General features: G+C 44.3%; 2 protein-coding genes across 3 annotated transcripts in view; both read right to left on the bottom strand.

Annotated features, from left to right (window-relative positions):
- LOC310866873 (filamin A-interacting protein 1-like) overlaps positions 1 to 17,678 on the bottom strand; it is a 493,882-nt gene that overhangs the window by 206,575 nt on the left and 269,629 nt on the right. The window lies entirely within an intron of this gene.
- The window catches only part of il1rapl1a (interleukin 1 receptor accessory protein-like 1a), a gene marked incomplete at both ends in the record, with an annotated part of 249,055 nt that overhangs the window by 170,342 nt on the left and 61,035 nt on the right, over positions 1 to 17,678 (bottom strand). The window contains one exon of the mRNA XM_083777221.1: positions 2,263 to 2,554. Within this exon, the coding sequence (XP_083633347.1) occupies positions 2,263 to 2,554 (292 nt within the window). The remainder of the gene's footprint in view (positions 1 to 2,262; positions 2,555 to 17,678) is intronic.

Below are 17,678 nucleotides of genomic sequence, written 5' to 3'. Positions count from 1 at the left end.
AGCTCCCCCTTTCCCTGCAAAGCTGCCCAGATGTTTTTGATTTTTGTTTTTGTCTGTTTTTGTTTTTTGTTTTTTCTTGTCTGCTTTTTGTTTTCGTCCTTTACAAAAAAAAGAGAAAATGTAATTTTGGTCACCATTGAGCACATAGGAAACATATCTATATATTTATATATTATATGCAATTGTTATTCACTTGATCATATGTTGTGAAGATGTTCATAATACTTGCAAACGATGACCAAAATAAAAACATAATTTCAAAAAAAAGAAAAATAGCAGATCTACAAGCTCATAATTATCGCCACACAGAGTGCTGCGCTATGAGCGTGTATAGGTCTGCTATTTTTGAAAAATCGCGCAAATGTGCCGCAAATCTTTGAATGTATATTCTTTCAGAGCGAACGTTTTCAACTAAAATCTTTGCTTCTTGGGGGGGTGGTACCTGGAACAATTTATTTTCAGATGGGGGTTTTTCTGGGGGTCCTTGACATGAAAAAAGTTGAGAATCACTGATAGAAACATTATACTGTAGGGTTTTTCAGAAAACTGTACTGATTTCTAGAATGGAGTTCAGTCTCAGATCTAAATGGGTTAAGCAGGTCAGTTTAAATATCTGAGGGTTGGGATAAATTAAGTTTGTCTCTGGTTCAAATGTGAAATGCACCGTGGAAAGCAAACAGAGAATATATTCCTCTTCCCCCTGTAGGGAGCTGTAGAGCAAAGTGTTTGGGTCACATGCACGAGAAATGTGTGACTCAAAAGCTTACCCTCTAACAAAAAGACAATTGATTTCAGCTCAAGAGGCAAATCTCTCGCTAGTGCTCTGATTAGGGCATCTGAGAAGTTTGGAAATCCCCCCCGGCTCAACAGCCAGCCCACTTGAGGAGAACACAGACCCGGAGGCACTCTGGAGAATTACTGTATTGCTCCGAATTCCCCAACAAAACAATTTTCGGAATGGTGGAGAAACCGGAGAGCCATTAGCATAGATACTAGTCGATAATCAAATGCAACAGGGGACACTCGTTGATGGAAGGAATGTGTCCTGGAAGAATTCACATCAGATTAGCCCTGTGGCGATCGGTAATGACATGTGGCATGGGGGCCGGGGTGTGTGTGTGTGTGTGCGTGCGTGTGTGTGTGTGTGTGTGTGTGTGTGTGTGTGTCATGATCATCACACACAAACACGCTCACCCCCCGTCACGCTCAATGTACTCGGCAAGCCTCTCTGGCTCTTTAACCCATTCTGACCCGAGATCAGATTCTAAAAAAAATGTCTTCTATGTCAGTCGCTCTTCGATTTTTCAAAAATAGCAGACCTACAAGCTCGTAGCGCGCCACTCGGTGGCGCGCTATGAGCTTGTAGATCTGCTATTTTTGAATAGCTAAAGCATAACACCAAAAGGGGTTCCCAGCCTAAAATGGTTTAAGAGGCCTTTAACTGGGTTTATTAAAAAAAGCATCGGTGGAAATGAAGAGCTGCAATGAGCCGTTTGCTGAGGGATGTTCTCCAACGGCAGAGGTTAATAAGTTACTGCCACGTAATTATGCATCTCATATTATATTAAGGCAGACTAACTCCACACGCCGCCCTACTAAAAGCGCGGCATGCATGTGCGTGCGTGCGTGCGTGTGTTTGTGTAGTATGATAGTGTTTTTAGTTTAATTAATCTCTCATTGGTCCATAATAATATATCTCCCTGTAGACTCTGTTTCGTCTCACGCGCACGCACACGCACGCACGCACGCACACACACACACACACAAACACACACACACACACACACACACATACACACACACGCACACGCACACACACACACACACACGCACCAGCTCCCCCTCATACTGCCTTGCTCTAGGCGGTAGTTCTGCATTCTGCATAGTGCTCCTCTGTGTACTGTAAATATACACTATATATATATATATATTTAATCCATTCTGTATACGGGAACCCATTTTGGTGTTAGCATCATGTTATGCTTTAGCTATTGAAAAATAGCAGATCTACAAGCTCATATCGCGCCACCGAGTGGCGCGATACGAGCTTGTAGGTCTGCTATTTTTGAAAAATCGAAGAACGACTGACATTTTTAGAATCTGATCTCAGGTCAGAATGGGTTGATCAGACCAGCGTGTGTCCAGTGGAAACCTCGTATGAATCTGATCTCAGGTCAGAATGGGATATATAGAGAGAGAGACAACGACAACAAAAACAACCCTGACACCAGAACCAACCCCCCCCCCCATTCCCTTATATACCGTAGCACGCAGGAGTAGAGGCCCAGGTCCTGGAGGTCGGCGGGCCGGAACCAGATGGCGTCCTCCTCCTTGCTCATGCGCACGCCGTCGAAGGAGATGGGCTCCTCGAAGTCGCTCTGGCCGCCCATCAGGCCCGAGCTGCGGTACCACATGAGGCTGAGGCCCACGCTCTGCGCCTGGCTGTAGTTGGCGCGGATGTAGCCGTAGAACAGCGCGCACTTCAGGCGCACCGGCTCGCCCTGCAGCACGCGGTACTTCAGGTAGTCCACCGACCAGTCCGTGCAGCCGTCCACTGAGACCAGAGAGAGAGAGAGAGAGAGAGAGAGGGGGGTGGGGGTAAGTCAATTACAATTTAGAACAATTTAGGCATTTAGCAGACGCTCTTAATCCAGAGCGACAAGTCAATATCATTGTATCCAGGCAGTGTTCGTTTTTGGCAGCAAATTTCTATTTTAAGTTTTAGTCGTATAGTCTCCTGAATAGTTTTCACTTCAGTCTTAGTCACATTTTAGTCACCTGGAATGTATTAGTGTTAGTCTAGTTTTAGTCGACTAAATGTCATGAGATTTTAGTCGACTAAATCTACAGGCGATTTAGTCGAGTAAAATGTATTTTTGCGGGCCTTGTTGCCGTCATAATGACTTATTTTACACTTGCTGAAAATAGCCGATCTACAAGCTTGTAGATCTGCTATTTTCAGCATGCAACCAAGTGTAAAATGACTTATACTGGATCTGTTGTCCACTAGTCCCTTCCTAACATTTTAGTCTAGTTTTTATTTGTTGACGAAATTGTCAGTATATTTAGTCTTAGTTTTAGTCACCATAGCATAGTTTTAATTTAGTTTCCATTTAGTTTTCTTCAGTGGAAAAGGTAGTCGACGAACATTTTCCGTCTTAGTTTTAGTCGACGAAAACAACACTGTATCCAGGTATGCGAGGGAAGCAGTGTGTTTTAACTGTGTGCCGCCCATCCGTCGCACGAGACTCGATATTAGTTTTTTACTGCCGTTTATGAACACCATGCTGAAAACACTGTGCTGTAAAACACCGTATAGAACTGACATACAAAAACAAGACGACAAACAAAACATTAACTTGGACGTTCAATACAATTACATTCATAATAATAATAATACATAAACCTTCACAATAAGATTCACAAACAAACAATACTGACCACTTTGCCTGCTTGCACATGAATGGGGGGGGGGGGGTCGACTTGGAACCGTCAGTCTTTCTTGAAAAACCCTTTTGTTTTCTCTTCTTTTCTTTATTTTACTTTACTTCATTTCATGTACTTAACTTTACTTTCTTCTGCTTTACATTTTATAGTTCACTTTACTTCGTTCACTTTACTTCTCCTAGTTTACTTTACTTCTTCTGGTCTACTTTGCGTTCTTCCTCCTGCACAGAGCTCTCTCTCTCTCAGTGATCTGCACAGAGCTCTCTCTCTCTCAGTGATCTGCACACTCTCCTTCAATGTAATGAGACTTCTGCCCTCTCTCACTCACAAACAGGTGTAACCAACAAGCTTAATTAGCAGAAGCACAGATGCAACAAAGACACATAATTGAGAACCCTCAACACATAGAAAAGGACACATGTACAGAAAAATGAAAACCTTGACATGGCTGCAGTAACAAACTAAACTGCCTTGCAAACGGGGAGCGAGAAAGGACAGGTCTGCTACAGGTCTGCTCAAGAGGGGCGCGACAACGCAAGCGCAAAAAACCCCGAATCCTGGTCTGGTGAGTCGCGTGCACGGAACGAGCACGCGCGCAACAAATCCACGGGACCGCGCTCAGGTAAATACGCTTGCGTTGTCGCACTGCGACGCGACTTCTCCGAGCAAAAACGCAGGTGTCATTGAAAATGAACTTTTATCGCTCCCCGTTTGCAAGGCTCTTAAGTCATCTTTTGAACAGTTTTTAGTTTAGTTTTAGTCACATTTTAGTCAGCTGGAATGTCGTAGCGTTAGTTTAGTTTTAGTCGAATAAATCTACAGTTGATTTCGTCGACTAACATGTGCTTTGGCGGGGCCTTGATGGCGTCGTAATGGCTGACTTTACACTTGCTGAAAATAGCAGATCTACAAGCTCACAACGCGTCGCAGCGGTGTGATCTGCTATATGGATTATTTTTCAACACGACGACAAAGGATTACATCATTTTAAGCCGGATTTTCATGAAACGAACATGAAAACGATGTTGGTTCTTCAAACGTTAGTGAAAAAAATCACACCCGTGTGAACTGAGTGGTGCAACTCCCCTCTCTCTCTATATATATATATATATATATATATCTCTCATTAGCAGGCAACAGTGCAGCACTATCTCTCTCTCTCTGTTTCTGGCACAACAGCGCCCCTACTGGTACTCATAGTCATACTGGTGCTCATAGTCACATAGGTAGGTTAACGTCACATAGGTGAACACGGACATTGCTGTTCCTTGGAGTGGTTGCACCACTCAAAAACTAGGCAGTCAAATGGGGATTGCGATGTTTTTTATTCCGCAGTATAAAACCGTTAAGTAACTTGGAAAATAACCATAAAAACATCGATATCGTGATCGTTCTGTGTATTGCGATAATGCTTGAACAAAAATATGGCGACGATATATATTTGTCCATGCACCCGTACAGTATGAGCGTAGGCAAAGGCTTGGTGCCAGGAGGGGATACAACAACAGGACATCATAAAGACAAGATCGATATCACACATTACACATTGATTAGAGCAGACGAGTAACAGCCTGTGAATCATGCCCATGATAATATGCCTCTTGTTTGACTAGAAAGACATTGGATACTGTGTACAACAAGGCATCGACGATGCAACCGCTGCATATTGTGTCTGCTATGTAACTCTGAGCTCCATACAGTAAGTCTGTAAGATACAGTGTTATTCTGATGCAACCGCTGCATATTGTGTCTGCTATGTAACTCTGAGCTCCATACAGTAAGATACAGTGTTATTCTGATGCTGCCGCACAATGCATGCCCCAGGCACATTCTTTTTCTCCCTCCTCTCTCCTGTCCTATACATACACACTCCCAATTCCACTCACACTTATGCATGATACAGTACAGCTATGCTGGCTTCAGGAGTAGATAGATAGCAGATGCTCCCCCCGGCAATATCCAAACACTCCCAGACTCTGACACTTAGGGAATGAAGTGCAAAGTATCTCCCATAAATGATGGTCGGTATAACTCCTGCAGCGCTGAGGATGCACCCACCACACACACACACACACACACACACACACACACACACACACAGCCACTCGCTATGCTATCATTAACTAGAAATACGCCCACAGCTCGTGATGCAATAGGCGTGCTTCTTGGCAAACTGCTTGTGTGCTGAAAGCAACTATACCACCAAAAGATATCGACATCTGTACTGAAACCCTTTACACAGGTTTTTGTTTTCTCATAGCCTTAGGGGGTTTATGCTATAATAAAAGTTAGCAAATGGTTAGTTTCTCGCTGCCAGTGGTAAAATGGCAGTGTGACAGTATGCTGTCACACTGTATTGAGATAGTGATAGCCTACATTTCCAGGTAGTGTACAGACTCAAATCTGAATAACTGTCCGTCTTTCCACGGAGGTTAAACTATGGGGGGGGGGGGGGTATGTGGTAACGTGTGCAACAAAAAAAACGAATGAAAGAAATAATGCAAGGCAGAAAGTAGAGGGTCTGAAAAGACATTGGACTGGAATCCAGTGAATCTGCTCCAGCCCCCAAAGGCACAATGCTTTATTCTACTTTGTTGCTGTGCTGGTCTCTCTCATGCTGTGCGTATGTGTATGAGTGTGTACAATATATACATTGTGTGTGTGTGCGTGTGTGTGCATGTGAGAGAGAGAGAGAGAGAGAGAGAGAGAGAGAGAGATTGGGCGGTGTGATAAAGTATAATATGAATCCTGCTGTGTGCCAGTCTATGAGTGATACAGGGCCTCACAGGGACAACTATGCTTGTAATTAATACTCTTAATTACCGAGTGTGTGTGTGTGTGTGTGTGTGTGTGTATCTGCGGGTGTGTTTTATGTTCCCTATACGAGTGGGTGTCTGCCTAATTATTTTAGTTAATTACCAGTTGGTTAGGCCTCGTGTGTATATGCACTTATATGTGCATGGGTAATATTGGGTATGTGTGCAAAGATGAGGGAGAGAGAGACATAGGATGAGGGGGAGAGAGAGAGAGAGAGAGCAAACTTGTGGAGGAATCATGTCTAATTATCATCCTAATTATCAGAGCTAGGCTCCCTTCTGTTGACAACGAGGCACAAACACACACACACACACACACACACACACACACACACACACACACACACACACACACACACACACTCGTGTGCACAGCTCACAGCCTATGGCTATGCCCTATGGAATCTGATTATGTAACTGTTCACTGTCTCACTGATAGACAGACAATTTTGGAATACAAAATTAATCCGATTGCTCGAGAGGCACAGCAAAGTGTTGACATATTATCATTCAAGTAAAACATTTATTTTTAAATATACTGGCTACAAATCGTATCCCTTCCATTGCAGGGGGAAGGGTGAAAAGTGCTTGTCTGTGTTTCATGAATCCGTCTTCTTTGGAAATCCATTTAAGCTTCAGACAGGCCTTCAGACAAGGAGGATCTTTGGATATCGATCAGAGAGACACTTTGAACCGGATACATCTGTGCCGCTCTATTGACGTCAAGAGTCATTTCCCTATACGATGGCAGCAGGTGAATCCAATTCAATGATATGAATCTGCTAATCAGCATGGACAGAGAAAGACACATTCAGCTCTTCTGTCATCTTCCATGTACCTTTTTAAATGGATATGACCCCGCTCTCCAACCCCAGGCTACCCGTTACAAGTACAACAGGTGTTCATTCTACGACGTTCAGGACTACAGGCCATATGGGGACGATCTTTACGTCATGTCCAGGACGTCTTCACCAGTTGAATTAAGTTGACCTGGCCTCTCTGATCGGACTCTCTCTGATCCATCCAGGGGGACGTCCGTCTAATAGTGGGCAGAATTTATGTTGGTTGAAATCAGGTGATATTCTGGGCCAGATGTGACTGGTTTGACACGATTTGGCCCCAATGGAGACGTCCAGGTATTGCAACGCAACGCACACACACACACACACACACACACACACACACACACACACACACACACACACACACACACACACACACACACACACACACACACACACACAGTCCTAAGAGACCCTCTCGGTGGGAGGTGTCTAATGCACGTGGCCTTTAGTGGGAAACCATATTTACGTCTGAAACTCAAACGGTTTTATCAACTCAATTAGAGGCTGACATTTCCCCCACATCCCCACGTCGGGGCAGGAAAATCAATGCCTCCCTACAGAAGGAATGCTGCAGTACACACCTCTCACTCTCCGTATACTCCACGCACACACACACACACACACACACACACACACACACACACACACACACACACACACACACCCCACACACACACACACACACACACCCCACACACACACACACGATTCAACAGCCTCTTTTGCCTTTGCCACTCCAGCGCATCACTGCATGTTTTATACAGCGATGCTCTACCGCCCACTCATAGACAGCAGCAGCCCCGTACCGTACCGTACTGTACTGTACTGTAAATAGTGTCTCCAGATGGCCACGTTCACTCTCAGCCAGCGAGACCGTCTCAGACTGAACCGTCGTCATACCACCACCACCACCACCAACAGCTACTGTATACACTCTGCCCTAAGCCCTGAGCCATACTGTACATACAGTATACTGTATACTGCAGCACTGAAGGCTGCAGCAGCAGCAAAAGGCATCACTATACAGTATAGGTTTTTCAACCCCTCTCATATTGATCAAGGACCAGCATTATTTATTGGGCATTTGATCCACCCCAAAAAGTGGTTGGATATGCTGTATGGACGTGGTACCATTAGGAGAGATAATGTTATGATGCAGAGAGTTGAACCCATTATGCAGAGTCACAGCAAACAAGGGCAGATTTCAAAAGTATTTAAAGGACTTCTTCACCACTTTTCAACCTATCTTCATATAGTAGGTCCTCACTAATAATCATGAAAAAATGGTGCAGTTTTTTTCTACTCTGTCTGTGTCTCATAGGAGGGCTGTGGGCAGTTCAGAAACCGTCTTCCAGTGACATCATCGATGGGGAATACAAGCCAATAGAAACTGCAGGCTTTCTAGTCCTGAAAAGTTGCAATGCGAAAATGGAAGCCATCGTTCTCACGATAATGAAAATCTAAATATCTTTGTAAAAAAAATCTTGTTTAAAAAAAAATCTGCCTAATGATGATGTCACTGGAAGACAGTTTCTAAACTGCCCACAGCCGTCCTATGAGACACAGACTGAGTAGAAAAAAATCGTGCCATTTTTTCATGATTATTAGTGAGGACCTATTATATGAAGATAGGTTGAAAAGTGGTGAAGTGGTCCTTTAATGAAGAAATGAGGCAAAATCTTACACTGAAGTTGAACTCCGGAAAGTCAAGGCAAAAATCACACACTGGAGCAGAACGCGGGGAAATCAGGAATACATCTCATACTTCAGTAGGAATCAGGAAATGTCGGAATGTCAACACAGGAACGATCATGCATCGGCAATACCAAACTATGAACTGACAAAGGTGTTTTGCAATGAGTCCAGTATATATATAGGGGGCAGGCTGATTGTAGAAGTGTTCACAGGTGGGACGACGAGGGAGTTGGAGACAGGTGAGTGAATGGGACTGCAGTGTGGAATGGAAAGTGGGAGTGGCCAGGCCTGACATGGTCTGTGGAGAGACAGACCCTGACAGATGACATGCAAAACGTTGATCGCAATAACAATTCTTTTGCATTCTCTAATTGTGTAGACTTCTTGTACATTTAGGATGTCTAACAGTCAATAACTTAACTTATTATTAGAGTAAAAACAAAACCAAATGGACCCGGGAGGGTCACGCTCTCAATCTGATCTGATAAGGGTCCATTTGGTTACCAACTCTCCGTCATTTATAGCTGGGGACCACCTGGGGCTGGAATCCCCTCAAATACCAACTACAAATTAATGGATTAATATATTAATTATGGAGAGAATTACATTCAGCTTCAGAGATCTAACTGAAGTATTTACAGACAACTGGTTTAGATGGATTACTCATGTCTCTGTACTGTATACCATAAGAACTGACTTTGTTTAAATTCAGTTAAATCTGTTACATTAATGGACTTGAAGTGGATGCACCTGTTCGAGGTACTTATGTATAATGATCATCAATAGAGTAGAGGCAGATATCTCTGCCTTTTGTGTAAAATGCACGCGCACGCGCACGCACACGCACACACACACACACACTGTCACACACACACAAAGTGCGGCTCCAGCCAGAGCTGTACTGTATAGGATGCAGCAGCCCTCCACACACACACACACACACACACACACACACACACACACACACACACACACACACACACACGGTCACATCCTCCGTGTTCACTTAGCCACCGAGAGTTCAAGATGGATCAATTAGCACCGAGGGGTTTTCAGCTGTGCATATACACACTAACTACAGCTAGGGGTGTGTGCTCCTCTCTCTCCTCTCTTATCCCATTCTGACCTGAGATCAGTTTCTAAAAATGTCTTCTACATCCTGACAGTTTCCTGAAAAAGCCTATGTTTCTATGTCAGTCGTTCTTCGATTTTTCAAAAATAGCAGACCTACAAGCTCCTAGCGCGCCACTCGGAGGCGCGCTATGAGCTTGTAGATCTGCTGTTTTTCAATAGCTAAAGCACAACATAATGCTAACACCAACATGTGTTCTCGCACAAAATGGGTTATTACAACACTGCCCCGCATGCCTGCCTGCCCCGTCAAATCCCACGCCCTAACAGTAACACCGCCACTTCACATGAATGGGCACTGTCTGCCACAAGGGCTGCATGTGCAGTGCGCGTCGTGCGCACGTACGGGGATTTGCAAGCTGCGTACGAGCGGGGAAGTGTGTGTGTGTGTGTGTGTGTGTTTGCGCGTGTGTAATAAGGTCTCTGCAAGTGGCAACTCACACACACACACGGGCGTGCGTGCGCGACTGCGCGTGTGTGTCACTTGCAGAGACCTTATTACACTGTGTCTCCAGGCAGACCGCAGACCTGTCTGTCTTTGTGTGACACTAAACCAAGGCAATAAATACAGACCCCTGAGCTAGAATAAATTCACCCACATTCATACATAAACACACACACACACACACAAGGTCACACACACACACAGTCTCACACGCGCGCACAGTCACACACACACACACACACACGCATGCACAAGGACACACAAAACTCACAAGACAGTGTGTGGCGTTTCAGCAGAGTCAACAGCAGCCTCTGCTCTCCTTTTCCACCTATAATCAAATTCCCATTATCCCTTCACAACAGTATATCACTCCTCTCTCTCTCTCTCCCTCGCTCCTCCTCCTCCCACTCCATTTTCTCTCCCTCTCTCCGTCTCTCCTCTCATGCCACCTCTTCACGTCGCCTTTGCCTCCCCCGCCCCCACAACCCCCGGGCCCACCGCCCACCGCCCCTGGCTTTCTATAGTCTCTATACCTGTTTTAAATGAAGTGTAATAATAATAAGAGATGTTTGGTAGGCGTGAGCTCCTTATAGATCATAAAATGGCACATTTTTGGGGGGGTACTTCGGAGAGTGGGGCTTAATATAATAATAATTATGATAGTAAAATTATCATTACTTGTTAATGATAATTAAATGGTTAAATGGTGAATGGTAAATGGTGCATTTATATAGAGCACCGAAGTCTGACGTCACTTTCAGTAGAGGGCGGTTCATGTATTTTTTTAGTTGCATTGAAATCGCCATAGGAGGATTTTTAGATTGCTTCATATAAGAACTGTGTTTGAAAAATGAACATGTCATCCCGGCGGCTTCACTCATATGGATATGAAGAATCAACTGACTGAGAGAAAACACTATTGTTACTGCTACTGAATTAGTTACATTTTCGCTAGAAGCAGACTGTATCATATATGAGTGACTGACTGTCGCAAACGATACAGACACCTCCCTGACAATAACGCAGAGACAGCTTGTTTATTTTTGGACCACAACACTTATAGTAGACGATATTAAGATCACCCCATGTTATTCTCCATAGAGAAATTACTTCCGCGAACCAGGGGAATCGAAGGGATGAGCGAGTTACGTCAGGACTTCGGTGCTCTATAGCGCCTTTATCCAAGGCGCTAGAGATTGTGCATTACATTCACCCATTCATACACCGATGGCAGAGGCACCAAACCAGCACATCGGGAGCAATTAGGGGTTTGGCGTCTTGCTCAAGGACACTTCGACTTCGGTGTAACTCTGGGGGAGCCCGGGTTCGAACCGGCAACCTCACGGTCACCATCCAGCCCCCCCCCCCCCCCCCCGTCGTTCTTGATAAGGGCCATTGCAAAGAAGGGCACTTTTGGGCATCAGAGGCAAAGGGGCAGCTATGGTGCTCAGGCACCCAAACAGGTTGCAGCTTGGAATCCCCATTGACGATGCACAGTAATAGGCAGGCATGTTTCTGAACTGTACACAGCCAGCTCACCAATGAGACACAGTCACAGTAGGACAGAAACGGTGTCATCCCATAATGAATAATTAGTTAAGGACTAATTATATGAAGATAAGGTTGAAAAGAGGTGATGATCGCTCCTTTAATAAAGACAGCCCAATTTAGAAGCACCTCGGAATGTTTGATTGATAATGAATTAAATCAGTAAACGTCAATGTTGATTCAACGTCACTTTGACATTTAGACCCATAGCGGTCCAGGCGCCGTGCATGCCACATAATTACAGGCTCTGGGCCTGACAGCGTGTCGCGCGTTCGAGTCCCGTTCATGACGACCTTTGCTGCGTGTCTCTCCCCTTGTCTCTCTCCCCCCTCTCTCTTTCCTGTCTGTCTTCCCTCTTGATACTATCAATAAAGGCAGAGAAGCAAAAGCAAAAAATAATATTTAAAATATATATAGATATATATATATATTAACCCATTCTGAACGGGAACCCATTTGGCATCATGTTATGCTTTAGCTATTGAAAAATAGCAGATCTACAAGCTCATAGCGCGCCACCGAGTGGCGCGCTACGAGCTTGTAGGTCTGCTATTTTTGAAAAATCGAAGAACGACTGACATTTTTTAGAATCTGATCTCAGGTCAGAATGGGTTAATCAGACCAGTGGTGTGTCCAGTGGAAACCTCGTATGAATCTGATCTCAGGTCAGAATGAGGTTAAACTATAGCTATTGCACATACACAGACATGGACGCAGGTCTGCAGTTTCCCCACCACGACCGGCTTGAATACCAAATACTGTGGGTCACGTGATAACAGCCTCCGGGCTCACGATTATGAGGGTTGTACAGCATATGAATTGTACAGTAGAACAATTTCATTTCTGTATGTTTAAGCAGGAACAGTGACAGTGAGAACAGCCTGTCTGAACCCGTCTTCAAGCAGAGGATGTACTGTTCTACCCCCCCCCCCCCCCCCCACACACACACACACACACACACACACACACTGTCAGGGAGTCCCCCAGACAGTCCAGTAGAAGAAGTTCTGAAGATAACTCAGTGGTCATTTAATTAGCTAATATAATGCATGTGTAGTCCTTTAAGGCAAGCTTAAACTATAGTCCATGATACTACCTATTACGTACTATAATGTCTCTTCCCCAGTGTTAAGACGTGGAATCGTAATGATGCGTGTGTGCGTGCGTGCGTGCAATGAGGGTGCGCGCATACAGTACATGACACAGAGAGAGAGAGAGAGAGAGAGAGAGAGAGAGAGAGAGAGAGAGAGCGATTGCATAAATGAGGCCATGGGAAGAGAACATTGAGATGTAAAATGTGTTAAGTTGAGTTTGTCTGTTCATCACTTTGGTCTCATAAGGATCGTTTATTCAGTTTCACCGTAAATCAATCATCATCATGCTTTAATGGTTGCATAATATTGCGGAAAATTTCAGTTCACATTCTAAATGAATCACAGTGGATTCCTGGAGGGCACATCTACTGCAGTATACGTTCTGAGGTCACTAGGTTTACCCATCGAAACTCTCTCTCTCTCTCTCTCTCTCTCTATAGAACGTCGCAGTCCCTCCCCCTTTCAGAACGACCTGTGGCCCAGGAAATGAAATGCAATGCATTTCTCCTATCGGATTTTCTTTAAGTATTTATTTAAAGACGGTTACGCCGCGGACAAAGCCAACTCGGATTGTGAGAAATCATGACAATGAACACAATGTTTTGGGCCGATCAAATAATTTATAAGAAGAAAAACAAAACAAATAGTGTTGTCTCCTGCCTTTATTTTCTTCTTTCTAATGATTTGATCGGCCCAAAACATTGTGTTCATTGTCATGATTTGTCACGATCCGAGTTGGCTTTGTCCGCGGCGTAACCGTCTTTAAATAAATACTTTAAAGAAATGCCTATGAGAAAATGAACGGCGATTTCTTTTCTGGGTCTCTCGAGGGGGCGGGACTGCGACGCTCTATATACAGATCGGTTAAAATAACATTTTATTCACAAAAAGACGGATGGATTGCAGCTTTAGTTCCAATGCAGTATAACGACTGGGAAAAAGAAACGTAGCTATACAAAAACAGCAAAACACAATTGCTGTGGTTGGTAGCGGTCTCCCTATTGTTCTATTGAGATACCGGTATTTGTCTTTGCCAAGCCCATAGGCCGCTAGAAGTTTGCGTGCGTGCTTGCGTGCGTGCGTGCGTGCGTGCGTGCCTGCGTGCATGCGTGCGTGCGTGAGTGCGTGCGTGCCTGCGTGCGTGCGTGCGTGCGTGCGTGCGTGCGTGCGTGCGTGCGGGCGTGCGTGCGTGCGTGCAGCTAAAGCACCTGGGGTCCCTGAAGCTAGTATACAGCTAATCTCTGACACCAGTCCGCATGCAGTAAGGCCAAGGAAGGCACTCACAGTCCACACCAACATTCTCAAATTGGACTCGCGGTGCCACTCTGTGTTTTGTTTACACTGTAGGTTGTGTACAATCCATTTTACCCCCCTGGATCCCTTTGACAATAGAGGCCACAGCCAATTTGGCCTTTCTAGATTTTCCACCATTAATGCTTTTTTCTTCAAAACACAATTTCTGCTGCTGCTGCTGCTGCTGCTACTGCAGACTTAGTCCAAAACACGTTATCTCTGTAGACATGGCTGTCGTAGAAGTTTAAGAGTTCCCTCTGAGATTATCTCATCTGTCACACCCCCGTGGTGCTTGTTTTGTTGACAATGTTACTGTCCCATTTGTTGAACTGATCGGCTCAAGTCTTGAGGCTATGTTGGGGGCTGGCTATAGTGAAAGATATAAAGGCTGTGATCCTGTGTTAGAGTCAGACTGATGGGGTTTCCATGCATGAACAGGTCATGTTAAGTCTTGGCTCCCTTACTCAAGTAAAATCCTCATACTTCCAAACTCTGAATTCTTTGTGTTGCCTCATTATTATAGTGTATTGTCTTTCTGAGCATGTGTCCTACAGACTGCCTTAACAAGATTCTTCACATTACATTCCAATTGACTATTGGACTATTTTTCTTAATAATCTCGTTTCTAATTAGATCCTGCAGTGGTCAGGTATATAATGATTAAAAGGTTGACAAGAGGTACTGCATGCAACTCAAATGGAAATAACGCACTTCCCCAAGATGTGCCATTACTGTATAGCTCGACAGCGCAGGGAGGGACCCAGATTTGAGTCCCGGGAAAGATACGATAAGTTATCAATTGCGGCAATTTAATCAAATCAAATGAACGAACGTATTGAATCAGAATCAAATCAGGAGATAATACCAGCCTATTGTACAGTATACATTCCACCCACTAGTATACATCTCTTTCTGTTTCACTATTAAACATATTCACAAAAGGAATCACACTTCAAGCTGAATCAGGGCACCATACGTCAGGGTTGGATTCCCCCCCTTCCTCTGGATACTCCGGAGTGATAATGACTATTCTTCCTTTTTATAATAACTACATGAAACCCCAGTGCTCCTTAAGACTTCACGATGAAACGGATTAACATATAGAATAAACATCTCGTAGCATAACTAGCCCTAAAGGAGAAGAAAAAAAAAGAAAAGAAGGTCTTCTAGTATGGAAATTCCCCCCCCCCCCCTTGCTTCTTTTGCCCGCCTATAGGAAGCTGAATTATGCAAGCTCTTCATGGCTGTTCGTTGGTTGGGTTGCTGAAGTGTGCAACATGCGCTGCAGGGCTCCAGGCTAGGGCTCCTAGGAGGTGAACCGGGGGTTGAATAGGGGGGGTTGACCCCCGGAGGTAATTGTGCAGAATCTATAGACTACGGTTCACTGGTCCAGGAACCCTTTGGGAGAGGATTAAACACACCAGCAGAGCGGACAGTGGCCTCACTATATATAGCCCGTTCTGACCCGAGATCAGATTCTAAAAAATGTCTTCATACATCCTGACAGTTTTCTGAAAAAGTCATGTTTCTATGTCAGTCGATTTTTTCAAAAATAGCAGACCTACAAGCTCGTAGCGCGCCACTCGGTGGCGCGCTACGAGCTTGGAGATCTGCTGTTTTTCACTAGCTAAAGCATGACATGATGCTATAACACCAAAAGGGGTTCCCGCGCAAAATGGGATAGGTATGGCCTTATACGTATGGCCTTATACTTATACTCAGTATATTCAGTATTCAATCTCCATACTGCGATCCTCCCCCCCCCCCTCTCACTGTACCAGATTATAATCTCTGGTGATGGGGAAAGTGTGAGATCACGGAAGCATTAAATGCTGCTTTTTTTTATCTCGTTGGACGGAATGCGTGGAATGCAAAGCATTAATGCTCCATAAGTGGAGCAGCATATACAGTAGAATAGTATGTAAACACAAATCCATATGTTTTCAAATATGTATTTATCTTTCCCATTCTGTCCTCCCCAAACAGGATCATGGACATAATGTTTATAGGGTCAGGCCGGGCGTACGCATTCCAAAACTTGCCAATAGTGCTTAATAGTCGCTGCTTAACCATCTGCTGCTCGCCCGGTTTGCCAAAATCACAGAGAGAAGTCCGCCTTAACTCAAGAGAATGTACAAATCTAACCAAATGTTCCATTTGCTTACACTGTGAGTCACAAAGTGTGTCCGTTATAGATTTGACTGTGTACTGTCCACCATTAGAGATCAAATCCAGGCCAAAAGTTTGGTCTGGATGGAACATATACAGTAGAGCTCTACTGTATGTTCCAGACTGTATGTCTCATTTTCTTTTCCCCCATTGGCGCAGACTTTCAGATCAGCCAAATAGAAGCCTTTGAATATACCGGTTCCACAAAAGAACCCAAAGATATGAACTGGATGGCTGGTTTTAGTCCTGATGTGGGCGGGTGCAATTTCAATGTAAAATGCTTTAATATTGTGAGAGAACAAGACTGAGTTTAGGGGCTCTATTGAGATGATCTACAGCGCAAGGTGTGTCCAGCTCCAATTTCACTAGTTAAACCTCTTTTGAGGTTTTTGTGTGTTTTCTAGCAACTTATCTGACATGTACATGTACAGTAGCATCATAACAGTATTGTGCTGCTATGCTCACATGCACCATTACATCTTAACTAAGGTTCTGTATCTCATGTGTAAATATGTAGATAATTAGTTTGTTTTCTTTGATTGAGCTCTTCTTCTTCATCCCATTCTTTTATTCTATGGAAATAACAAAACGATAGAACTTTGCACGAAAACTAATTTCACCCGCTTTTTCTCTAAACCTGTGATGTGACAACAAAGCTGATTCTGATTCCGTTATCTGGGCAGTGGGGACAAATTAAGGCGCACGTTATCTGCCGTTTTTCCTGAGCACGGAAATCGTTAAGGTTTTATTAGCTCCCAGCATGTCACATTGGCTCGTGCCAATGTGCGCTTGCTCGATGTAATAATATCAATAATCTGACCGAGGTCATTAATTATTTTTTCAACCTCACGGCCTCTTAGCAAGTCTCTTAGCAATGGTTATCTACCATGTCGAATGTCGAGTGTTGTGTTGAATTCGGATGGATTTGGATTGTAAGCAGGGTTAGTGTGCAGACTGTAGCAGGGTTAGTGTGCAGACTGTAGCAGGGTTAGTGCATAGACTGTAGCAGGGTTAGTGTGCAGACTGTAGCAGGGTTAGTGTGCAGACTGTAGCAGGGTTAGTGTGCAGACTGTAGCAGGGTTAGTGTGCAGACTGTAGCAGGGTTAGTGTGCAGACTGTAGCAGGGTTAGTGTGCAGACTGTAGCAGGGTTAGTGCATAGACTGTAGCAGGGTTAGTGTGCAGACTGTAGCAGGG

This window comes from Protomyctophum parallelum (genome assembly GCF_964188405.1).
Source record: "Protomyctophum parallelum genome assembly, chromosome: 11".
Classification (NCBI taxonomy): Eukaryota; Metazoa; Chordata; class Actinopteri; order Myctophiformes; family Myctophidae; genus Protomyctophum; species Protomyctophum parallelum.
This window is presented reverse-complemented; position numbering and strand designations above follow the sequence as displayed.